Source organism: Lissotriton vulgaris, chromosome 7 (assembly GCF_964263255.1).
Source record: "Lissotriton vulgaris chromosome 7, aLisVul1.2, whole genome shotgun sequence".
NCBI classification, from domain to species: domain Eukaryota; kingdom Metazoa; phylum Chordata; class Amphibia; order Caudata; family Salamandridae; genus Lissotriton; species Lissotriton vulgaris.
Window position 1 is genome coordinate 1,559,008,774 of NC_141695.1, and position 27,814 is coordinate 1,559,036,587.

General features: G+C 39.2%; 1 protein-coding gene across 3 annotated transcripts in view; it reads left to right on the forward strand.

The window, feature by feature from the left end:
- NFATC2 (nuclear factor of activated T cells 2) overlaps positions 1–27,814 on the forward strand; it is a 348,132-nt gene that overhangs the window by 44,465 nt on the left and 275,853 nt on the right. For all 3 annotated transcript variants that reach the window (XM_086932454.1, XM_086932452.1, XM_086932453.1), the window contains exon 3: positions 3,778–3,946. In XM_086932454.1, coding sequence (XP_086788580.1) covers positions 3,778–3,946 — 169 coding nt within the window. The remainder of the gene's footprint in view (positions 1–3,777; positions 3,947–27,814) is intronic.

Below are 27,814 nucleotides of genomic sequence, written 5' to 3' on the forward strand. Positions count from 1 at the left end.
ATGAAAACTTAGGTCCACGAAAGAAAACTTTTTCAGATAAAGGTACAGAGAATTGATTGACTACATTGATTTGACACACTTATTGGATACTTTTGGTGGGGATTAAAGCGTATTTAGGTATCTGGATTAAACCTTTATCAGTGGCATAAGGAGAGGAATTTATTTATTCATATGCGAAGATAAAACAAAGATAGTCAGATTTTACTCGAGAGCCACAAGTTATTCCAGAGATCCAAGTGTGATGTTTTGAAGTGCAGAGTGAGGTTGAAGTCACGGTGAAGCCTCCTCATCTACACAAATAGAGATAGAGTCCAGTTGAAGGATATTGACCACAACTAAAACTACCTCAACTGGTTTGCTCCACCATGCCTGTGCAGCAAAAGCTTCCATTTAATATCACAAATGATTGACCAACAGCATTATTTGCTTTACCATCATGTTTTAACATGTGAGTCAAAAAGACAGAAACTTTGTTGAGTCCAAACACCAGATCTATGAGAGCAAAACAATCACTAGTGTTTATCTGATATCCCCCTGCCACCCTCTCCTTTAGTGAAATTAGATAGCTACATTTTGATTGAAACTTAAATGGTCAATGAATGTCTCATCAACTTGTTCTGGTTGCGACTGGGTATTGTTAAATTAATATTATAAGATCCTGCAAGCAGAATACTTTATTTTGCCTTTCACTCCTTCAATGCATGATTACAATCCTTTGTAGGTAAAATAAGCAAGATTTATTATGTGTCCTAGTGTTCCACGCATTAAAATGTCCAACGAACATTCATTGGTAGATTTCTAAAGCAGGTTCTGTTCGCTAAGTAAGTAAATCCAGTTCTCTGTTACATGAAAAAATACAAAACATTCTACAAGTAATATTAGAATCACATTTTCTAAGTACAAAATTGATGTCAATAAATAAAGGCCTTGATTTACTAAGGTTTTGCACCAGAGACTGTATGATGCATAGTAGTGCAAACAGACACCGAGACCTTATACAAGATCGGGCCTATTCAGAAACTTTACACATGAGTAAATCTACACGTAAATTTACTTGTACTGCTTTTGGCTATTTGCCATTTCAGATTTTAAATATATTACTAAGTGTAGTCTTAACATCTCCACCCCCTAAAACTAGGGGATGAAGTCCAATTTAAGACTACTTCTAAATTTCTACATGAAGTGAGGAAATCTCTGCCATGGTGGAGGAGATCTCTGCCTTGGTGACGGAGATTTCCTCCACTGTGGTGATCTGCCTGTAGGAAAGAATAGAGAAAATTATTAAAATGTATTCAGTGTTTAAAAAAAGATATTTATTGTATTATAAAATCTAGATTTTAAATAAATGAAAATGTTTATTTTTATCCTAGCATTAATAAAAAAGAGTGATAGAGCAGGTAACCTCTTCAACATGGTTTAAATGTAATCATTTATTTCATGAATATACATTTTTTGAACAAAATAAAATAAAAACACTCTACCTTGCAAGTTAAGGTATATTTAGTATTCAGTATGTTTAAATAAAGGATGTGTTTAATTAACATAAATTAAATTTGCATTTTTTTTATAAAAGTCACAAATATTCTCTTATTGAGTTAACTAATCATTTTTAAAAACAATAAAATTTGTAATTATTTATTTTGAATAATTTTTAAAAGTGCACACACACACACAATTTAAGTCGGAATAATGTAATTATTTTTACATTATTTTCTTTGAGGTGTTACATTAATCCCCTGTCTTCATGATCTTCTATTGGAATGTGTTACAGTACCTGTGAGTAGCCCTGTCGGAGCTAGAATTATTCCAAGGCTTGACTGGAGTACATTTACTGCTGCTTTGTCAGCTTTAGGGAAGTAGTAACTTTAGAAGTGTAGTTTACGAATGACAATGTTCTTAATCTTTTTTTAGTGGATGTTTGTTTTAGCATGCCCCTCCCTAAACTTCTTCCCACCTCTCCCTAAACCCCTCTACATCTCTCCCTAAACCCCTTCTTTTCCCTCCCTATACCCCTAGAATTTATCAATAGATATTATTAATTTTCCCACTACTCCCTCAGTCCTTCCCAAACATATCCCCGTAAAAACTGTGCGAGAGATAGAGGTGGATATTTCCACCAGTAGGTTTATGAATTGCATCTAGCTGTAAATAGGTAGAACTCATGTTACTCTATTTTACATACTACCAAACGGAGTTTGCTAATCGAGTTCATTATGTGGGCCAGCAGACACAATTCAAAATTGTGCTGCATGGTATCAGTACCTTTCGCAAACTTTAATAAATTATATTCCCAATTGTTTTACAATATGCAAAATAGCAGGTTATATTTATAATTTTGATAGTAGTGGATGTCTCCCTACATGTTGCCTAATAATCTTAGCCTATGGCAAGTAGTAGAAATCTATTAATCTTTTCTTTTTGAAGGCTAATATATGTCTCATTGCATAACATGTATGTGAATATACAAATCATTATAAATTGAGGATAATGTACTAGGCAGCAAAGCTTACAGTAACTGTAAAAGTTCTGGGGCAGAGTAGTTCAGGACAATTCTTAAATCACTGTTACCTCGAAGCCTATATCCAGTCTTCTAAACAAAACAAAATCTGTGGCAATAGATCAGTCGCAATACACTTTTTTCCACTGTTGGTGAGGCACAAAAGATTTTGAGTATTAAATAAATACAAATCAAAACTGTCATGGGAATGGGTACAATTTGCATTTGATTTCTATAAACGGTAAACATAAATATACAGTGTTAAGTATCTAATTGTACTTTGGTGTAAGAGATAAATAATTAGAAGTAATGCCTCACCAAAAACATGTTCTAGGGCCAGTTGCTTGTATGTTATACATTCAGTTGCTTTCAGTCAACCCACAAAGGTCTGGCATAAGTGGCCAGCTGTCCATACAAATGGAGCCTGAGTGTAATGAGCACAAAAGAATTACTGCTATTTATCAAACTAACTGCATCAAACAACTGGCTACAAGGCTGCTTTGTAAACAGCAGGCAAAGATTAGCACAGTCCTTTTGGTTCATTTCCAGATCATAGTTTTATGTCAGACATTGGCATTGTGCATATGAGTTAAATAAATAGGTGTCTATTCAGAATGGTATGTTTACAAGTGAACAAGTTCTACTGGTGGAACCTATTCACAAACTGTATTTCGTAGTGCTTTAGAAGTATTAATTTATTACTACTTAAGAGCCACAAAATGCTAATCACAAATTTAGGAATGTATACCTGCACTTCCCCTATCTTTTTTAAATACCGAATTTTTAAAAGTTATTTTTAAATAAACATTAATGTTACATTAATTTTGAAGTTCAGAAATGGTTGTTACAAATATTTTAGAAATAAATAGCAAATATATTTTATTTGTATATATTGTTTAAAATTAATTTATATTTAATCATATTTTTAACTATTTTAAATAATTTACTATATGTTAACATTATTTCTTAGTGGATTTATTCTAAGTCCCTGTCTCCATTAGTTTCTATGGATGGTATCCCAATATCAGTGGTTGGGGATGTGTGGTACTAGACTGACTAATGTTTATGTTTGCCAGTAGCAATTTACACTCATTAATTTTGCTCATCTCCCTGTTTGTAGAAGTGGAGATGTGTAAGTCTACACTTTTGAGTAACTTTACACTCAGATTTTTTCCCTAGCAAATAGTAATAAAGTTACTAAAGTGTATGGGTAAACATATATGTGTGAATAGCTCTGAGTCTTCTTAACTTCCCTAACCAACTTATTTGTTGTCATCCAGCCTTCCAGTAGCTTCCCTTCCTCCACTGGAGTGGCCCTTGCCCTCTCAGTCAGGGTCTTATGAGCTGGAAATTGAAGTGCAGCCCAAAGCTCACCACCGGGCCCACTATGAGACTGAGGGCAGTCGAGGAGCTGTCAAGGCTCCCACTGGAGGTCACCCTGTTGTTCAGGTAAGCCATGTTCCTTTGTCCATATCCTCTATGATTGATGGCAAAGCGATGGAAGTGGGGAAGGCATGGAGCAAATTGGATAGCCCTACCTCATTCCAAAAACACATGTTTTATGTTCTGCTGCTAAATTTGTACACTTGATCTATATCATAGATATAGTGTTAGTGACTGTGGCCCGTTTTGAGTATGGATGGCCCCCCTTCCAAATGAACAACAATGCTATCCTATGATGAGAGCAATGTCTATGTCCATTTCAATTCATTGCACTGATCTGGGTTTTACCACATAGTTATTGGGCAAACTATCATCAATCCTTTAGTGCTATTAACTTGAATCAGAATTTTTGCTCTAGTCCCTGCCACATAATCCATTCTGCCATCCATTATCTGGTGCATTCTCCTCATCAGTGAAGCCAATTTACATTGTGCAGGCCTCTATTGGAGGTGAAATGCTAGTGCAAACTAGAGTACTGATGAATACTCATAACTTTGGTGATGTGCAAAATACAAATGGAATAGGTGCTGCATAGTACCCACTATTACATACATCGCTGACACTGAACTAAAATGTAAAACAGACCTGGAAAAGGCCATATTTCCTCTTTTTGTCCTGCCCTGTTAAGACCCTGTAAAGAGGTACTTTCATCAGTATAAGTTGAGGTTAGCCTTTCAATCCTCAGACTCTGGGGTTTAACAACCAGTTTTCTTTCCAGATTTAACCTCTGACACATGTTCAGCCTGACCTCTTGTTTTAGTTTTAAAACTTCCGTAAACGTATTTTTTCATTTGATTTATACCATGAGAACATGTTGCTTTGGCCACTTTGCACCAAAGGAGAATTGATAAATCATATTGAATCATCGGACTATCGCTGGTACCTTACATAAGCCAACCTCACATTTGGCATAGTTATTCTGGAGTTTGAACATGACTTTAGCAAATCGAGGGGCCAAGACCCCCAAAAAGGATAGCACTGAAAGTGTGAGCTTAGGACTCAGATATTTCTTTGAAAAGTTTAGTCTTTGGTGATTGTTTGAAGGCTGGTACGTTGGAGAGAGTTTACAGAAGGGGGCACATGGTGTGCGAGAAAAAGGTTCCTGAGATCTCACGGTTGTCTCGAGAGATTCTTCTTTCTGTATTTGGAAGTGATGAGCAGACATTTGCTGCTAGAGCTGAGTTTGCTTCCTGATGTGCAGTGCATGCAGCATTAGGTATAGCAGTATATAGGGTCATCTTCTTGAAGGAATATGAATACAGCACCTGCACTTTCAATTTAACTCTTTGGCCAATCAAGAGTCAATGGAGTTTTTGCAGGGCAGGGACGGCATGGTAAATTTTCCCTAGGCGTAAACAGAGTTTCATTCCTTGGTTCTGTGTACTTGTGAATGTCTGACTCACCTTCTTTAACAGAGCTTTCTTACATAGAGCATGAGCTGTACAACATTTCTGTGGAAGGCAAATTTGAATCTGAATTTAAACTTAATGTGTGTATCAATTAAGTTTGAATTCAAGAAGGGAGGGTGAGACCTGGTATGTCAGGCGTTTTCTGGCGTATGTTCTAGAATCCTGATAATATCTAATAAACAAATGCAAACTTCCTTTTGCTTTGCTAATATATCAACACCTGGTTTCCCTGAACAACCAGGAACAGGTGTGGAGTAGAAAACCAAACAGAAAAAGCTCATGAGTACATAATTCCTGTCATGTTTTTCAATAAACGTTTCATGGTTACAAAATGTGACGGTAAATAGAGGTAGATAAATGCCATAGTGTTGTGATGAGAATTACTAAACGTCGGGTATACGCCAATGTATGCACAAGTGAATTTTATGAAAGAGAACATGCTTACTTTAATAACAGAGAGGAATCAATACTCCATGTACGTGGAGAGCTCCTATGTTACCTTGAAAACTTATATTTTTCTGAAAACAAGACACTGACATACCTAAAGACTTATGCAGGCACAGTTACACTCTCACACCTTTGTCTCCATTTTTTTCTCTCTAGTTATTTTCTTGTTGTGCGTGCCTTTTTCACCTCTACTTTATTGGTCTGTATTTCTCTCTCACAGACTAACATTGGCTGTTGTTTTCCTTATCAGTCTTTTTTGTCTACCTCAATATATTTGTTAATTCTATGTATTTCTGGTCTCCCTAACACCCCTGATTTTCTTTAATTCTATCGTCCATATTACACAAAAAAGCCGGTATTGGAATTGTCAGTAATATTAGCCATATCACTTAAACGTAATTATGCTGGCAGGACTTGAATTTGTCAGTGGTGAAAGCAGGTGGCAGCATGTTAAATTTGACAGTGCTTGTTGGTAGGACTTTATTGCATTTTACAATCGTTTTTTTTTATTACAGTTGTCAGAGGTATCGCTCTGCACAAAAAAAAATGCATTGGGCGAAGAAATGATGAGAAATGATGCATCGCTGCATGAAAGCAGCGATGCGTCACTTCTCAGTGCGCACTCCTTGCGACATACCTGATGCGTCATATTTACTGTATGATACATTATGTCGCAAGGAGTTACAGATCCGTCAGTATTTCTGACGTATCTTTATGGCGCAAAAGTGATGCATTGCTGGAGTGTGTCACAAAAGTGACGCAACCCCAGCAATGTGTCCTTTCACATGGGGCAAGCCCCATGTGAAAGGGCTTACGTCAGTCGTACGCCTGCTTTGAGGCAGGCGTAAGATTTTGACGCATTTGAGTCCTAGAAGTGGCGCAGTGAAATCTTGTAGATTTCACGGCATCACTTCTATGACCCTTTCTTGCGTGGGAACACCCCCCTGCATACATTATACCTGGCGCAGGTATAATGTAGCGCAGGGGTTTACAAAGTGACGTATCTACCTAGATGCGTCACTTTGTAAATGTGGCGCAACAAGGCACATTTTTTACACTGCTGTTGCGTCACAAAAAGTGACGCACCAGTGGTGCAAAAGTGACGCAAGGGCTCATAAATGAGCCCCATGGTCTTTTGCAATCTCTCTCATCCCTCCTTCGTCATTCAGGTACCTAAGGCAGTAGTGGGCTAATAATCCACTGCAGGTGTTTGTGAGATAAAATGAGTGCAATTGAGTTTGGTAACAATAAATTAATCTCCATAAAACTGGTAGGCTGAACATGCACTTTACAACGCTTAAAATAATCTCTGATCTAATCTGCTTTTCATTACTCTGGTCTTCACGTGCAGTTTTAAGAATTGGCTTCAGCACTGGAAAGTGATATAGCCTGTTAAGACATCTTTAACAACAACTGTAAATTCTTCTAATAAACTGAACACTCAAGGTTACTAATCACGTTTACTTAATAGTGTTGAACAGAATTGATATTTTTCCATATAGAATGTCACGTTCTATTGCCATATAACAAATTCAAATTTAATGATACTGCTTGCTTTTTTGCTTTTTACAATAACAACATAATTTCCTGAAAATGTTCCATATTTAGTGGTTAAGCATATGATAACTCTCTGATTCTCAAGGTATGACTTTCTTATATCTTTAATCTGAAATGTTGGTTTTGTCATGGATATTACTCAGATTTTTAAAGTTACACCTGCAGTTTTTCTAATAAGTTCGTTAGGTTATCATATTTAACATAACTCATTTTTCACTTGACAAGAATTCTGTTAAACACGTGATGAGTAGGGTTGATTATTAACCTTGCACTCAATAACCTAGCAGGATGCCAATTTCCCAAAGTTAATTATTCACAACTGATGTATCATATTGGATACATCAGTTATTCTGCATGCAAGTTTAATATTATATCACAATTCCATTGAAATTAGACATCTTCCTTTTATCAAAACATTTCTATATAACACCTACTCTTTTTAGATTGGTTTGTATGACAATAGGTTTCTGCTTATTTCCTAAGGTGTATATTTATTGTTAAGTGTCTAACTCACAAATGAGAAAATATTTCTTACACAGCAGTGTACAGTTTATACCTCGGTACATGATTAATATATGGGAGAATTGCTGTAGGTAAATGAGAGAGACCAGTTCATAAAGAAAGAGGCTGACAAAGGGAAAGAGATAGGATACAGATGATGAAAGAGGATGTCAGTACGAACATTGGGCCGGATTCACAAAGGTAAAGTTAGATGAAAGTCTAACTTTACGACTTTCGGGATACGCAAAGGGCAATTACTACCCGCAAATGCCCTTTGTGGATACCGAAAGTCGAACTTTATGACTTTCAGTATTTACAGAGGCCATTTACGAGTAGTAAATGCCCTTTGTGAATACCGAAAGTCGTAAAGTTAGACTTTCGTCTCACTTTACCTTTGTGAATCGGGCCCATTGTCTTTACCATGCAAATTGGTGGATCATACTGCCCAATGTTCCATCTTCAGGTGAGCGATACCGAATGTATATCACCAAAGAACATAGATTTGGAGTTAAGAACAGCAAATCTATATTTACCACATGTAAAATCTATTTTTACCATGACAAGATAGGAGAGCTCAATATACTAAACTCACAATTTGCGCAGGTCGATATTCTAAACTCGATATTGTGGTAGAAAACTGCTGACCGCAAGGCTTCTTCTTCGGAGAGTGGGAATTTTTAGATCTTTTCCGTGGCCTTCTTCAAATGGTGCTGTTTGCAGAACGTTTTTGGCATGGGCAAAGTAGGCTCACATAGACCCTTTAAGAACAGCTTCCCAAACAGCCCTGAGAGGAAGTAACATAGTTACTCATCTGGTGCCCAGCTTTCCATCCTTCACAACAGCTAGTGATGCATTCCCTTATCAGGGTACCTAAATGTCCTTCACAATTGTTGCAGAATCATGTCTGACAGCCAGAGGCAGCACTGCAAACTCTGGCAGCCACAACACATTGATTGCTGCATCCAGTTTAAATTGCATTGATTTTATGGAATAAGTAGCTCATACTTGTGTATTCTTAATAGACACCAGGAGCTGAATGTACATGTTGCATTGTTGAGGTGGTGCAAATGTAACTTTTGCTCTTCTCAGGTGGTACATTTGTCAATGCACAATTACACCAGCCCTAGTGTTGTCAATGCGATCTTGAAATGTTGGTGCAAATTTTATATCTGCACTTGTGCAGTCTATGTAATCTGGCCTCGGTGCCTGCATGGATTGTGCGTGCATCCCTTCTGAAGTAGAGACCGCCCCTTCTTTGCACCTGTCTTGATGCAATATGAGCTGCACCCAGTGCAAAGAAGGGCCTGACACAGATTGAGTAATTCGAGCCCCGTGCTCTGTCCTTTATATCAATCTGCCTGCCTCTCTATAAAAAAAAAAGGGAGCCATTACCCCGAGGTCCCTCCTTTCCTCATCCCATTCATTACGCCACTTTTTGATGAAAAGGACGAGGACAACGGGACCCGGAGTAATGAAGATTACCGGTAAGTAATAGAGCATTACCCCCAGGTCCCTCCTGTCCTCGTCCTATTCATCACAAAGTGACATAATGAATGGGACGAGGACAAAGGGACCCGGAGTAATGAAGATTACCGGTAAGTAATAGAGCATTACGCAACTCATGGTTGTGCACCACACTAAAAACTGTGAATCAGCTAGCCCAACGTGCATGCCACATATGCCCCCTTTAAGTCATTCAGTATTCCCTTTTCAAAATTAAGATAAAGGTGAAAGTGAAAAGTCACCCCCCTTTCAGCGTGAGCAAAAACTGCACAAATCTCTGCTGGGTTCAGTAAATTAGGGTGACCGGATTTTTAAACCCAACAACCGGAACTTTCCATATACATAGAAGTTGGACTACAATTTGGCATCGATCGTGGGCTGTAGAATAATTTAACACACAAACAATGTGGCACTATGGGAATTAAATGTTACTCTTAAAAAAGATCGTCTGTGTAAATTACATTTTTTCTACACATGCTGCTACCATTTGTGTTTAGTTGACTCTGAGTAAAACAAGGACATGGCTATATTAACGAACTTTGCGGCATATGTACAAGACCCTATCGCCACCACAATGTCACCTATATAGATGTTGTGGTGGCGATAGGGGCTGTGCCTTATGTACAAGGCAGTGCTAAGCCACTTAACGTGGCTTAACACTACCTCTTACATCAGGCCCCCTATCACGCTATGGTTAACGTGAAAGGGGTGGTCAGTGGGTGTTGCAGTGGGTAGGGTGTATCGATTACAGTAATATCGATGTAAAAAATATCGTTGCAAAAATATCGTTTACATAAATATCGACACCGCATACCTAAACAGGTAAGTACATAAATATCGACTCAAAAATATCGATGTAATAAATATAGATGTTAAAAATATTGACTTTGTAAATTAATTATATTTATATTAAATAATTAATAAATATAACTACTATTAACAAAATACTTTACATTACTTTAATAGTTTAACTATTTTTAACTAATTAACTACACTTTTTCATTATAAACTTAATAATTGTGTACATATACATATATTTAACACATAAAATTATATAACAAAAATAATACATACATTTATTTAAAATATTATAAATATTATTAGTTAAAACATTTCATAATGAAGGGGTAAAAAATACTATTTCCACTCAAAAAGATGCAACAGTAGGGAAAGCGTTGGATAGCGTAGGGGTAATAATTACTATTCCCACTCCAGAGGGTGCAACAGTAGGGAAAGCGCTGGATAGCATAGGGGTAAAACTTACTATTCCCACTCCAGAGGATGCAACAGTAGGGAAAGCGTTGGATAGCGTAGGGGTAAAAATTACTATTCCCACTCCAAAGGGTGCAACAGTAGGGAAAGCGCTGGATAGCGTAGGGGTAAAAATTACTATTCCCACTCCAGAGGGTGCAACAGTAGGGAAAGCGTTGGATAGCGAAGGGGTAATATTTACTATTCCCACTCCAGAGGGTGCAACAGTAGGGAAAGCGCTGGATAGCATAGGGGTAAAACTTACTATTCCCACTCCAGAGAATACAACAGTAGGGAAAGCGTTGGATAGAGTAGGGGTAAAAATTACTATTCCCACTCCAAAGGGTGCAACAGTAGGGAAAGCGCTGGATAGCGTAGGGGTAAAAATTACTATTCCCACTCCAGAGGGTGCAACAGTAGGGAAAGCGTTGGATAGCATAGGGGTAATAATTACTATTCCCAATCCAGAGGGTGCAACAGTAGGGAAAGCGCTGGATAGCGTAGGGGTAAAACTTACTATTCCCACTCCAGAGGGTGCAACAGTAGGGAAAGCGTTGGATAGCGTAGGGGTAAAAATTACTATTCCCACTCCAAAGGGTGCAACAGTAGGGAAAGCGTTGGATAGCGTAGGGGTAAAAATTACTATTCCCACTCCAGAGGGTGCAACAGTAGGGAAAACGCAAGAACTCAAATACACCATCTGTCAAATTTAGTATTACATTTAATTCAGTTTATAAACTTATTTTTATATACATTTAAATATATTATTATTAACAAACACCTACACACCTAAAAATAATTATTCATTTACTTTAAATTTTTTGTTATTAATTATTGATTAGTATTGCATTTTCAAATTATTAACAAAAATAATTATTTTTCTGATTTCACACTATATAAACTTATAAACACCAATACACAAACTACAAATTATTTATTGGTTTAAAAATAAAAATGTATTTAATTATAATTAAATAATCATTAATTAATTAATTATTCAATTAAAATGTAATTAATTAACTACATTTTCTATTAAATATTGAAGTACACACACCTAAAAATAATTAAATAATTAACATAATTATTTAACATAATTAATTATCAATTAACCAATTAAAATTAATTAACTATTAATTATTAAAATATTTATATACATTTATAATTTTAATTAATCAATTAATTATTCATATTTAAATTACTTCCCACCCTATTCCCCTATAAACCCACAACCCGCTACGGAACTTTTAACACTAAATTCAACATAAAATACATTATTCACTAAAAAAATGCTACTAAATATACTATTTTAATTAACAAAACACATTAAAAACACTAAATTACTTATATTTATTTAATTAACGATATTTTTGTGAACTATGTTTTTGTAAACGATATTTATTACTACTATGTTATTGTTATCGATATTTCTTACCTGTCGTCGATATTCTTGTCAAACTATATTTTTGACATCGATATTTCTTCATGTCGATATTTCTGCGGCGATATTTATGTAAGGCGATATTTTCCCGGCGATATTCCTTCTCTGTACCGTTGCAGTGGGCAACACCCATTCATTTTGACGCTGTCCTCTATGTACAAGGGTGGAGTACATAGGAGGGAGTGCCAAAATTAACACCAGGTCAAAACTGGTCTTAAGAGGGTGAAATGAGGGGAAATGCATCATTTCTCCTCGTTTTTGCTTTTTCCATGAATGCTGCTTTGTGCAGCACACATGGAATAAACAAAATGCCATGGTTTGTTTATGTACAGGAACGTGTCCCTTCCTGTACATAAACAAACTTTAAAAAAACGCAAATTTGTCACTTTCATGTGTGCAGCATGAAGCAGCACACATGAAAGTGACAGAATGGCATCTCTAGGATTGTGTACGTGCAGGAAGGGACACCTTCCTACACATAAACAATCCTCCCCTGCACACAGACACCCTTGCACTCTGGAGCAAGGGTGCCTGTGTTGGCGCTAAGTTGCTAAACTTAGCGCCATCGCAGGGGGAAACGCAAGGCTGCATCACATTCTTGTAAATATGGTGAGCTTTGTGTTTCAGAAGTGGAGGAGAGAGGCGTTAAGCCAGGAAGGCTAACACCTCTCTCCTACACGTCCTTGTGCATATCCCCCTTTGTTGGAGCAGGTCATCAAAAACCAGGACTATGCCAGCAAATCCGGGACAGCCTGGTAAACCTATTGTAAATCAATCAGTCCTCCTGCTGAACCTTGTAACCAGTGTGCAGGTCTGAAATGGTCTTTTATTCCATGGGGCATTTCCCCAGTGGGTCGGAGCCACTGTAGGCTGGTTTTGAAAACTCCACTGTTAGTGACTCTGTCACTTTCCCCAGCTCCCTGAGGTTACCTGAAGCAGGCACAGGAGGCTTCAAGACAGAGAAAAAAACCAACGAAGGGGTAGAGAGGGATAGAGCGAGACTCATCGACCAGTCAAAAGAGAGATTAGTGAGAAAGAGGGAGAGAGAGTGTGATAGAGAGTATGGATGGAGGGAAGAGAGAGTGATAGAGCTAGGACAGGAAGGAATCAGGGATAGCTTGAGCATTTTGCCAGGGCTGCTTTTGGTTCCCCAGTCCGGCCCTGTCCGTATTCCTTCCAAGAATATGTTATCCAAAGGTTAATACAAAATGATGCCCCACAGCAAAATTTGGTGCTGGGCTAAATTTTCACTTGTCCTGGCCTCTTCAGTCAGCTACAACTGTCTTCGGCTGAGCAGAGGCCACACTGGACAAATAGTGCTTTCCATATAGAGAAGAGTCAGTAGGGCCTTCCCGTTGTCACCTTATCACCTCTAATTGTCAGAGACTATTTCGAGAATTTGATGGCTATTAAGGGAACAGGAATCCCTAACTCGTTCAAAGTTCTTATGGACGCACATTTGTCTATTTCAGCCCCCTTGATGGGAGGTGCTATTACTTTTATCGTTTGAAAGGTTTCAAAGGATGCTTCTGTGAAGCAAACAGGCCTCGATGGCCAACATGCGTGGTAGACACTTGTAAACAACAGACTGCCAACGATGCATTAAATGTAATAAAAAGACCGTACCACCCTAACGGAGAAGGCATTCCACAAAATACACCGTCTTCTTTAAACTATCACCCTGTGCTACCCAGTGGTACAGGATTCCACTTCCTGAGAATATATTGTCTCTTAAATGTCCACTTGCTGTAGGAGAACAAGCAAATCACACATTTTCCTAAAAAGGAATTGCCTTTCCTAAATTGAAAATTAGAATTCAAATTATAATACCCTTTTGTTTATATTCAAAGCCATGTGTGTTAGACACATCCTCCCCTTCCTAAAAATAGCAAAATCAAAATCATTCCTTTGCAGTAATGGATTGCTTTTAATATTACTAGAACATCCTTTTGAGGTAAAGTTTGTCGCTTTTTGTCGCAAGCAAAACTGTGCCATCTGATCTATGTGTTGTCCCCCAGGCCACAAACGCTGTCTGCACTTATTGCAATTTAATTCTGCAATGCAAAGATCGAGCATTAGTAAATACAGGATTGCTCCTTCGACTGCTGTAAGCGTTTTAGTTCCTTCTCAGGGTTGCTCAGCTGCAGCCAAGCTTAACTCGAATTGTCACCGTACGTAAGCTAGCATGATAAACATTGAAGTGCATAATAAGAAGTTTGTATGTAGTGCTTCATGCAACTCTTTTCCTATCTAGGCGATGATACTGTTACTCATTGTAATAATATGCAGTTTACCGAGGGAAGGTTGAGTTGCCTTTGCTGGGACTTTGCAGGTTATGCTGTCTAGAGCACTGTGGTTGTCAGCAGTGAACTTTAACTTGCTAAGGCTGCTGTAGTGTATGTTGGTACTACGTACACAAATCCTTTGTGAGGTTAATTGACTGTTCTGAGAAAAGCTATTATTTTGGTGACAAAAACAATTGTACATTTTTGGTGCATGCAAACCGATCTCGTTAATCTTTACCACTAGAGTCAAACAGGTCTTGGAACAATCGTGATGGAAAGGTGGCATTATGAACCAGCAAATTGCTTACAACATATAAAATTGATTTCTTCCCTTCTGCATTATCATTAATCTTCATTGCCAGACCTCCGCCTTTTTAGGTCGAGCCTACCGGACGGCTTGAGAAAGACGTATTGTGAGCTTACCAAAACATATAGGGCCATATGTATCAAGATACCAATTAGCATTTCTGTAATAGCGATTTTTAAGAAATCGCTATTTCAGAATCGCTAATTGGTATTCTTGATATTCCTTAATTGCGAATTCGCAAATTGCGAATTCGCAATTAAGGAATACTTTCCCATTCATTTCTATGGGCCTCCTGGCCCATAGGAAGGAATGGGAATTTATTCTCAATTTGCGATTCGCAATTTGCTAATCGCAAATTGAGAATAATTTCAAGGGTGCAGGGGTGTCCAAAGGACACCCTGTGCACCCCTGAAATAAGTATGGGTGCACATGTGGTACACATACATGCCCTAAGGGCATGTATGTGCGTCACATGGCAGTTTCATAAATGCAAAAATGGGCATTTTTCAAGAAATTCGTAAATTACCACCAACTTCAAGTTGGTGGTAATTTACGATTCCTTAGGGACAATTAGCAATTTTATTTTAGCTTCATACATTGCATTTCAGGAATCGCAAAATTTGCGATTCCTTAAATGCAATTGCAAAATAAGGAATCGCAAATTTTGCGTTTCCTTATTTTGCACCGGATTTTCATTCATACATCACATTTAGCAAATTCGCATTCGCAAAGGCTGAAATTCTGCGAATTTCGGCCTTTGCGAATGCAAATTTGTATGATACATATGGCCCATAGTGGCCTGTAGCGCCCTCATTGCTTACCATTGGTTGGCTTTACTAGCACTCTTATTTGCTTATTTTCTACTGGATGGCTTTCCTTGTTTCCATCTTGTGTTTGTCCATCCCATGGAGCATAGCCTCGTTACCATCTTGTTACCATTGCTTTGACTATGCTTCTGCTCACTTTTATGGGACTAGATTCTTTCTTTTTGTTTAAGCACTCTATGAGAGTGCATGGGTTTTCCAGCTGTCTCCTTCATGTGCTTTTCTCTTGCTATTCCAAATTGCTCTCTCTAGCCCAGGTCCTGCTCACTCCCCACCTGCACTCATGTTGTTTCTCTCTTCTGTCTGAGTCTCCACCCTGTGAGTTCTACATTGCCCTCTTTCACTGCGTTCCTCCCATTGCCTCCATGTTCTCTCCTTCATGAGTACCATTGAGTTGGGTAACAATAAACATCTGTTATTCAGCGGCAAGATGCCCATTTGGGAGTGAACGTCAGCTTTAGAAATACACGTTATGTTGCTTAGCCTCTACCCACTGTGTTGCTTCACTCCCCATCCCCGCCTGAACTCCAACTCGGCCATAAGTTTTGTTTTTTAAATTGTGCTTGTTTCGTCACACCCTGACCACTGTGTGACTTCACCCCACCCCACTCTCTTCCCAACTCCATTCTGCAACACACTCATAAGTTTTACGTTTTTTTTTTAAGAGACACGTTCATGTTTTAAGAAAGTGTTTCATGCCAATATGTTTTTTATACAACAATTCATTTTGATCCATGGGTACATTTTAAAAATAGTTGTTTTTTTTTGTACGCATACACATGTCTATAAAATGACATTGCAGTCCTATATTCACATCTTTTCTTTCATCCATGCTGCACTGTAGCAGCAATGTTGTACAGCATGGCTAAAAAAAATTGGCAAAACGAATAGGTCTCATAGGCGGGACATATTGGCTTTGCCAATGCTTGTTGCTACTAGTTAGCAAGTTAATGAGCTGCAGTAGTTCAAAGAGATGTAGTGGTAATAGACTGTTACTTTTGTATATGTTGAGCACCACTATGCCCTTTACTTGTGTCATGTACAGGGACATATTGATTGCTATTTCTAGCTTTTTGGTTTGTTTTAAGCAGTAATCTCGGATGATTTAAATATCCTTTCGTAGGGCTTTGAAAACCTTCCTGTTTTAAATGTTCCTTGTTTTTAATGCTTCTGCTTTTTTGTTACTGGATTTAGTGTTCTGTTGTGTTTACCTTTCCCTGCGCCAGGACGCTCCTTCGCTGGAGCAGCTGTGCGCATTAAAATGCAAATAACATAACATAACATAACATAATGTGAGTGTTTCCTCTTGCTAAATTATTACACAGGTGAGACCAGTAATACAAGGATGTCATAGTGACATTCTTTAGCTACTTCCTCTCCAGTCACAATGCTAAATAAGTGACTATCAGCATGCCTATCATTTTTCACCAATACTTTGAGGTCCATGTTGACATAGGTGCATACATCTAAAGTGGGTGGTAGGTAGTTGAACCTCATCAGTGTGAAGCTGTTTGATTACCTAGGCATCGTAAGTGTGGGATCAACAAATGGGTATATATAACCCTTCCCTTAAGCAGGTTAACTTTGAATACATAAAAGCGATGGGCAGGCATGGTTTAACCAGTGATTATCAACCACTTGGAGGTCCAATGTGTAGCAATATGGACCTAAATGATATATGCAGATCAATCTTAATTTTGCCCAAAGAAGAATTCCCAATCTAATGTGCTATTCCATGTCCCCTCCGCGGAAGAAAATAAGCAATGGGAATACATTTTAGTCTTTTTTGTTATCATCAGTGAGATACAGGTTCAGATCCTAGGCATATCAAAATTGGTAGTCATAATTAGGCATAATTTTCCCATTTAGGATGATGAATAGAGGCATGGATGCCTTTTGAAGAGCAACATTTACTCTAGGTAGCACTGAATTCTATCATTTTAGCTCACCCGTGCCATGACATTGTTATGCCAATAATATGTAAATCAGCCTTCATCTTGTCCCGAAAGATAAATCCAATACAAATTGGTAGGTCATGTTAACCAGCTCAGGATGTATGTATGCTTTTTCCCACAAGACACCCTCTCGAGGGTGATGCCCTGTGCAGATTCCCCCTCCTGCTATGAATATGTATACCCACCATTAACAACCTCCTTAGGGGGCCAGGGGGTGCCAACACCTGCATCGAAAAGTATCTGTGCAGGAATTTCTGGCAGTTCAATGGATCTGCCTAGTGGCAGCTTTCTTTCCTGGTGGATCATCATGTGCTAGACAACTCTAGTAGTAAGACATTGATGAAACATTCTTCATTCAGGGAGATGCTCAATAGTGCGCAACCATAGATTCTTCACTCACTAGACATGAATGTAGAAAACTATATATGTAGATACAACTGGGGACACTCTCCACCCCACACCAATAAGTCATCTTGGAAACGTCCCTCTTGATGAAAGGTTTTGTATATGCGGTAGTATCGTTAGCAACCTTCACCATGTTACTTTATTGTGCCCCTTGCTTGATGTAGCTGGAGAATGACCACAGAGAGCTGGATAATCTTGCTATTTATTGTCTCTGTACCACTACACCCCACGCCTCTCCACTCTAAGACACTCTACAACACACCACTCTATGACAGAACACTCTACTCTCTGCTCTGCAGCGCACCACTCCACTCTACGCCACTTCACTCTAATGTATGACATGACACCCTACTCTGTGATCCTCTATGATCCTCCACTATACACCCCTCCACTCTACAACACAACACTCTATGACATGACACTCTATAACATGACACAATACACTACTCCACTTTATGACACTCCATTGTACAACACTCTATCCACTCTAAGACACTCTACTCTAGGACACTGTTTCCACTCTACACTATGCTACACCACACCAGTGCACTTCAATCTACTCTACAACACTTGAATCCACTCCACGCTCCTCCGCTGTATGCCACTCTACTCTATGACACTCTACGCCCCTCCATTTACAACACTGTACACCCCTCCACTAAGTGGCACTCTACTGCTTTCTATAAAGCTCCACACTATCACACTCTGCTCCACTCTACAACACTCCCTGCAAATCCCTCCTTCCCACTCCATGCCACTTTACTCCACTCTACTTTATGGCACAGTACTTCATTCTACTCCACAATGCCACTCTACGCCACTTCACTCTATGTTGCTCTATGCCACTCCCTCAATGACACTCTACTGCACTCTACAACAATCTGCTCCACTCTGTATAACTTCACTCTAAGAAACTCTACTCTGTGACACTCCACTCTACCACACACCACTTTATGACATCCTACTTATGACACACCACTCTACGACACTCCACTCCACTCTGCCCCACTCTATGACACTCCAATCAATGACAATCTACTCCACTCTACTCTAAAACACTATACTCTACTCTGTGCAATTCTCTCTACACCACGCCATGCCACTTTACTCCACTCTATGGCACTCTATACCACTCCACTCTATGACACTCTACTCCCTCCATGACACTCTATGCTACTCCACTCTACAACACTCTGCTCATCTGTACACCACTCCACTCTACAACACTCTGTGCCACTCCACTCTATGATACTGTAATCCACTCTACTCCACCCTTAGCCACTCGACTCCATTCTACCCTATCCACTCTATGCCCTTCCAATCTACTCCACTCCACTCCCTTCACAACACTCCATGGAACTCTACACCACTCCACTCTATGCCACTCCACAACACTCCAGTCAACTCTATGCACATCCAGAACACTTTATGCCATTCTACAACACTCTATTCTGATTGACTCTTCTCTACTCCACTCTATGCCACTCCATTCTATGATAATATACTCCACTTTAAGCCACTCCACTGTTCAACACTTTATGCCCCTTCACTCTAAGCCCGTCCACTCTGATCCACTTCACTTAACTCCCTCCATGACACTCCAGTCCACTCTACGCCACTCAATGCCACTCCACAACACTCCACTCTACGCACATCCACAACACTCTATACCACTTCACGACACTCCACTCTGTTTCACTCTACTTTACTGAACAACACTCTATGTCACTCCCCAACACTCCATGCCTTTCCATGGCTCTCCATGACACTCTACTCTACGCCGCTGCACTTTCGACAATCCACTTCACTCTACGTCACTGTCGTCTACACCACAAACCTTTAGCCAGCTGAACAGCAACCACACTGGTGTACAGCATGGCTAAAACACATTTACAAAGCCTATGGCTCTTGCATAGGCGTGATCTATTGGCTTTGCCAATGCTTGTTATTAGTTAAGAGTTGTCTATGGCAAATTAGAAAAATGTAGATTGACACACTGCTCGGCAGGTCAGGTGTCCACTGACTAGTATTCCACTGCTTGTATGGCAATAATGTGCTCATATAAATGGTTTTAAAAATACTAGCAATACTCAAACAAATTAGATTATCAAGATGAACCCATGACTGGAGCATTACATATTCCGACCACCAGAGCACTTGTAAGAGCCCGCCTTGGATGACGTTCCTGAAACAGCAAAGCCCACTTTATCTGTTGCAGATTTTCATCTTCTCCCGCTGATTTACTGTACCCTGGAGGGTTTAATAAAACTCAAGGTCAGAAATGAAAGGAGCTGGCGATTAGCAAGCACATTTCAGGGTGGTCTTTGATTGCTGGCGGACTGGCAGGGAGTCAGGAGCAGCAAGATTGCTTCCTGATGAGAATTAACACTTAAGACTGAACCTATTGGGTCTCTTTCTAGCCCGGCTACCGCTTCTTTCTGATCATATGACTCAATTGCATAATTAGGGAGACAAGACTGTGCACTCACCTGGACAATATAGGAAGCACATATGTGTTTCCTCATTTTTTCCTACTACATTTTTTTAATAATCTCACCTTTTTATTGAACACTGCCCACCCCTTTACGTTCAAATACAGTAAGATATTTTCTTTACATAAAAACAATATCTAAAAAATACATCAGTTATAATCAGACCATCCTCCTCCTTGTCTGCCACGTCTAAGCTTTACAAATATGCTCTTTCGTTTGTTGATCTGTCCACCGATCTATCAGTTCAACTGTTGATCTGTCCATCCGATAGTTGATCTGTAGGTCTGTCTGTCCTTCTGTTCATCCATCCATCCATGTACCCAACTGTCCGTCTGTCCAGCAGTCCATCCTTCCACCCATCCACCCACCCATCCATCCATTTAACCCAACCGGCTACATCCATTTATTTACTTATTTCAGAATGTTTATCATGCCAATGACAACATTTTGCCTCTCTTCGCCTTGAGCTCTAGCCATGGTAACGTATATTGAATACACTAAGTATGGAGACATGGGTACTAAGTGAATGATAGGCAGGAAATTGGGTAGTTGAAGCAAGGTAGCTGTGATACTTAGAGCACATGAGAAACGTTTTTAAGTCAGTATTAGCAATGCACTAGTCAATAGTTATACTGGGAGTATGAAGTTGTGGGATCATAGATGAAAATAGTTTTAGTGGTCTTACACATAAAGTATTTGTGCATGTTGACTTCTTTGCTGATATTCCTGGAGGTGTAGCCTTATGTGTTCTGAATGAAAGTATTAATTGATAGTCAAACATGTCCTAAACATGATTTGTTACCTACTGTGCCTTTATTGCTGGGGTGGAGTGATACAAAGCCTTCTGCCTTGTAAGGCCATGGATGTTCCCCTGTGTTGTCTACAAATACATGCTTTAGCTCTGCAGTATATTGAAATCGTGTTGGCATGAACTAATCATTAGTTACCACTGGGAAATGCATAAACTGGTAGATTTTCTGTCAAATGTCTACCTTCCTCGCTCTCCAAGGACTAGCACAATCAAAAGTGAGAAATCCAATACAAGGTGTCCCAGAGGAGGTGGTGACACTCCTGGGCCATTTTGTATTTTCTCTTGTGTTTCCAGTTTTTTTAATTATAGAGAAATATAAGATTCTGAAGGGTTTTGTGTGTGCACCTGAGTTTTATGGATTGTCCTCAATTGTCTGAACTAATTTGTCAGGGGCTCTACTTTGTTGCGGATCACTGACTAAATACAGAGGGACAAAATATAGACTACCCAAAATATAGATTCCAAAATATCGACAGACAAAATATCGAATTCCTATCTACAAACAGGTAAGTACCAAAATATCGAACCCAAAATATTGTTTATATATATATATACTTTGTAAAAATATCAAATTTCTTAAAAATAATGTAAAATTAAAAAAATAATAAAAATAAATAGCTAAAATATACTTAAAATACTTAAATTACCTTAAAATTATTAAATAACTAATTTAACTTATAAAAAAAATGTACAAACATATCTGTTAAAACCTATATATATATATTAACATAATATTAATAAAAAATACACAATATTATTACCGTAGGATAGCGTAGGGGTAAAAATTACTATTCCCACTCCAGAGAGTGCAACAGTAGGGAAAGCGTTGGATAGCGTAGGGGTAACAATTACTATTCCCACTCCAGAGAGTGCAACAGTAGGGAAAGCGTTGGATAGCATAGGGGTAAAAATTACTATTCCAACTCCAGAGGGGGCAATAGTAGGGAAAGCATTGGATAGCGTAGGGGTAAAAATTACTATTCCCACTCCAGAGAGTGCAACAGTAGGGAAAGCGTTGGATAGCATAGGGGTAAAAATTACTATTCCCACTCCAGAGAGTGCAACAGTAGGGAAAGCGTTGGATAGCATAGGGGTAAAAATTACTATTCCAACTCCAGAGGGGGCAACAGTAGGGAAAGCATTGGATAGCGTAGGGGTAAAAATTACTATTCCCACTCCAGAGAGTGCAACAGTAGGGAAAACGTTGGATAGCGTAGGGGTAAAAATTACTATTTCCACTAAAGAGAGTGCAACAGTAGGGAAAACGTTGGATAGAGTAGGGGTAAAAATTACTATTCCCACTCCAGTAAGTGCAACAGTAGGGAAACATTGGATAGCGTAGGGGTAAAAATTACAATTCCCACTCCAGAGGGGGCAACAGTAGGGAAAGTGTTGGATAGCATAGAATAAACATTACTATTCCCACTCCAGAGAGTGCAACAGTAGGGAAAGCGTTGGATAGCGTAGGGGTAAAAATTACTATTCCCAATCCAGAGAGTGCAAAGGTAGGGAAAGCGTTGGATAGCGTAGGGGTTAAAAATTTATATTTCCACTCCAGAGAGTGCAACTGTAGGGAAAACCTTGGATAGCGTAGGGGTAAAAATTACTATTCCCACTCCAGTGAGTGCAACAGTAGGGAAAGCATTGGATAGTGTAGGGGGTAAAAATGACTATTCCCACTCCAGAGAGTGCAACAGTAGGGAAAGTGTTGGATAGCGGAGGGGTAAAAATTACTATTCCCACTCCAGTGAGTGCAACAGTAGGGAAAGCGTTGGATAGCGTAGGGGTGAAATTACTAATCCCACTCCAGAGAGTGCAACAGTAGGGAAAACGTTGGATAGCGTAGGGGTAAAAATTACTATTCCCACTCCAGTAAGTGCAACAGTAGGGAAAACATTGGATAGTGTAGGGGTAAAAATTACTATTCCCACTCTAGAGGGGGCAACAGTAGGGAAAGTGTTGGATAGCATAGGGGTAAACATTACTATTCCCACTCCAGAGAGTGCAACAGTAGGGAAAGCGTTGGATAGCATAGGGGTAAAAATTACTATTCCAACTCCAGAGGGGGCAACAGTAGGGAAAGCATTGGATAGCGTAGGGGTAAAAATTACCATTCCCACTCCAGAGAGTGCAACAGTAGGGAAAGCGTTGGATAGCGTAGGGGTAAAAATGACTATTCCCACTCCAGAGAGTGCAACAGTAGGGAAAGCGTTGGATAGCATAGGGGTAAAAATTACTATTCCAACTCCAGAGGGGGCAACAGTAGGGAAAGCATTGGATAGCGTAGGGGTAAAAATTACTATTCCCACTCCAGAGAGTGCAACAGTAGGAAAAGCGTTGGATAGCGTAGGGGTAAAAATTACTATTCCCACTCCAGAGAGTGCAACAGTAGGGAAAACGTTGGATAGAGTAGGGGTAAAAATTACTATTCCCACTCCAGTAAGTGCAACAGTAGGGAAAACGTTGGATAGCGTAGGGGTAAATATTACAATTCCCACTCTAGAGGGGGCAACAGTAGGGAAAGTGTTGGATAGCATAGGGGTAAACATTACTATTCCCACTCCAGAGAGTGCAACAGTAGGGAAAGCGTTGGATAGCGTAGGGGTGAAAATTACTATTCACACTCCAATGAGTGCAACAGTAGGGAAAACGTTGGATAGCGTAGGGGTAAAAATTACTATTCCCACTCCAGTAAGTGCAACAGTAGGGAAAACATTGGATAGCGTAGGGGTAAAAATTACTATTCCCACTCTAGAGGGGGCAACAGTAGGGAAAGTGTTGGATAGCATAGGGGTAAACATTACTATTCCCACTCCAGAGAGTGCAACAGTAGGGAAAGCGTTGGATAGCATAGGGGTAAAAATTACTATTCCAACTCCAGAGGGGGCAACAGTAGGGAAAGCATTGGATAGCGTAGGGGTAAAAATTACTATTCCCACTCCAGAGAGTGCAACAGTAGGGAAAGCGTTGGATAGCGTAGGGGTAAAAATTACTATTCCCACTCCAGAGAGTGCAACAGTAGGGAAAGCGTTGGATAGCGTAGGGGTAAAAATTACTATTCCAACTCCAGAGGGGGCAACAGTAGGGAAAGCATTGGATAGCGTAGGGGTAAAAATTACTATTCCCACTCCAGAGAGTGCAACAGTAGGGAAAGCGTTGGATAGCGTAGGGGTAAAAATTACTATTCCCACTCCAGAGAGTGCAACAGTAGGGAAAGCGTTGGATAGCGTAGGGGTAAAAATTACTATTCCAACTCCAGAGGGGGCAACAGTAGGGAAAGCATTGGATAGCGTAGGGGTAAAAATTACTATTCCCACTCCAGAGAGTGCAACAGTAGGGAAAGCGTTGGATAGCGTAGGGGTAAAAATTACCATTCCCACTCCAGAGAGTGCAACAGTAGGGAAAACGTTGGATAGAGTAGGGGTAAAAATTACTATTCCCACTCCAGTAAGTGCAACAGTAGGGAAAACATTGGAAAGCGTAGGGGTAAAAATTACAATTCCCACTCTAGAGGGGGCAACAGTAGGGAAAGTGTTGGATAGCATAGGGGTAAACATTACTATTCCCACTCCAGAGAGTGCAACAGTAGGGAAAGCGTTGGATAGCGTAGGAGTGAAAATGCCTATTCCCACTCCAGAGAGTGCAACAGTAGGGAAAACGTTGGATAGCGTAGGGGTAAAAATTACTATTCCCACTCCAGTAAGTGCAACAGTAGGGAAAACATTGGATAGCGTAGGGGTAAAAATTACTATTCCCACTCTAGAGGGGGCAACAGTAGGGAAAGTGTTGGATAGCATAGGGGTAAACATTACTATTCCCACTCCAGAGAGTGCAACAGTAGGGAAAGCGTTGGATAGCATAGGGGTAAAAATTACTATTCCAACTCCAGAGGGGGCAACAGTAGGGAAAACATTGGATAGCGTAGGGGTAAAAATTACTATTCCCACTCCAGTGAGTGCAACAGTAGGGAAGCATTGGATAGTGTAGGGGTAAAAATTACTATTTCCACTCCAGAGAGTGCAACAGTAAGGAAAGCGTTGGATAGCGTAGGGGTAAAAATTACTATTCCCACTCCAGTGAGTGCAACAGTAGGGAAAGCGTTGGATAGCGTAGGGGTGAAAATTACTGTTCCCACTCCAGAGAGTGCAACAGTAGGGAAAACGTTGGATAGCGTAGGGGTAAAAATTACTATTCCCACTCCAGTAAGTGCAACAGTAGGGAAAACATTGGATAGCGTAGGGGTAAAAATTACTATTCCCACTCTAGAGGGGGCAACAGTAGGGAAAGTGTTGGATAGCATAGGGGTAAACATTACTATTCCCTCTCCAGAGAGTGCAACAGTAGGGAAAGCGTTGGATAGCGTAGAGGTAAAAATTACTATTCCCACTCCAGAGAGTGCAACAGTAGGGAAAACATTGGATAGCGTAGGGGTAAAAATTACTATTTCCACTCCAGAGAGTGCAACAGTAGGGAAAACTTTGGATAGCGTAGGGGTAAAAATTTCTATTCCCACTCCAGTGAGTGCAACAGTAGGGAAAGCATTGGATAGCATAGGGGTAAAAATTACTATTCCCACTCCAGAGAGTGCAACAGTAGGGAAAGTGTTGGATAGCGTAGGGGTAAAAATTACTATTCCAACTCCAGAGAGTGCAACAGTAGGGAAAGCGTTGGATAGGCTAGGGGTAAATATTGCTATTCCCACTCCAGAGAGTGCAACAGTAGGGAAAGCGTTGGATAGCGTAGGGGTAAATTTTACTATTCCCACTCTAGTGAAAATAAATTAATATAATTCACATAATTATCAGTTAATCAATTAATAAAAATTAATTATCAATTAAGAATTAATTAATTATCAATTAAAAAATGATTAACAATTTATTCAAAATAAATACCAATAAATAATTAACATATTTAATTAATTAAAATTAAATTACTTCTCACCCTATTCCCCTATAAACCCACAACCCGCTACAGAAAAGAAATTAATTTAATTCACATAATTATCAATTAATCAATTAATAAAAATTAATTATCAATTAAGAATTAATTAATTTCCAATAAAAAATTAATTAACAATTTATTCTAAATAAATACCAATTAATTAAATAAAATATTTAATTAATTATAATTAAATTACTTCCCACCCTATTCCCCTATAAATCCACAACCCGCTACAGAAAATAAATTAATTTAATTCACATAATTATCAATTAATCAATTAATAAAAATTGATTATCAATTAGGAATTAATTAATTACTAATTAAAAATTAATTAACAATTTATTCTAAATAAATACAAATTAATTAATTAACATATTTAACTAATTATAATTAAATTACTTCCCACCCTATTCCCCTATAAACCCACAACCCGCTACAGAATTAAATTACGCAAAAATTAAATAACATAAAATTAATTACTTAAAATAAATTACAAAAATATATACACTTTTCACACATATACTAACATACAAAACACTTTCGATATTATTAAAAATTCGATATTTTTAATAAACTATATTATGTACTTCATATTTTGACTGTCTATACTTTTTAAAAGTGATATTACATTACTTACCTTCAAAATGATATTTTTGATGTCTATATTCTGTCCATTCGATATTTTGTCCATTCTATATTTTGGAGTCGATATTTAGGTTAGTCTATATTTTGGAATCGATATTTTGACCATTTACCCTTTGTTTCGAGTGTCTGGGTGTTGTATAATGTTTAAAAGGTGGAACATAAAAACAGAATATCTTATGGGCATAACATAAGGCTATCTCGTTAATTTTATGTGTGTCGACCATGTCCAGTGTTAAATTCATGCTTTGCCCTACGCGCAGCGGACGTGCTCTACAGAGTAATGCTAACACTGTTGTTTTAACCAACAATACTTACTGCTCGCATCAGCTCCTATGTTTTTAAACCGTGCATTTGGTTTTTAAATGGCGCACTTATATTTTTTTGTGGGTGATATTGTTGAGAGCTAAAAGTTTTTACTGACCTGACCCTTCTCTTTGCTTTCCTGTTCTCCCGCCGGCCGCACTTTACTGCTCCTCCCCGGTCCCATACGGGTTTTCCCGATTGCGTGGAGGGAGTTTACGGTAGTGTTCTCCTCACTTCCCCCACTTCTGGGCAGGGAGGGAGCACAGAGTTAGCAGTCTAGCTGCTCCCTGGCTCTATTTAAATTCATGCTTTGACCTACGAGCAGCTGGTGCTCCGCCGGTGCGCCAAAGGCAAGCCCATCTGTGCCTGTCCGCACCCAACCGTCGCCAGGAGCCAGGACCCCTGCTCCTTCTAACCCATGGTGCAGACAAAGTCTCAAACACTTGTATACAAGCATGGAGCTTACAGCACTAAGAAGGGTAAGCATTCCCAGATGCACTACCAAGGCTCCTCCGGTGCTTGAAGGACCTTTTGCATGCTGTACCTGCCAATTCCACAGCCTAGGACTGCCACAGGTAAATCTCACGACTGCCACCACTGACAAGGAATACCCACATGTGGTTTCCAATACTCACCTTTTCCCCATTAAACATCCCTTCTGCCATCCAAGCTGGGACTGGTATTGCTTTCTGGCTAATGTCAGATCCTTACCCAAACATGCCATCGAATTCTGGGACCTGCATTCATCAGGACTTACAGATATCTGCTCTCTTACGGAATCTTGGCTAAAACCTAGCTCC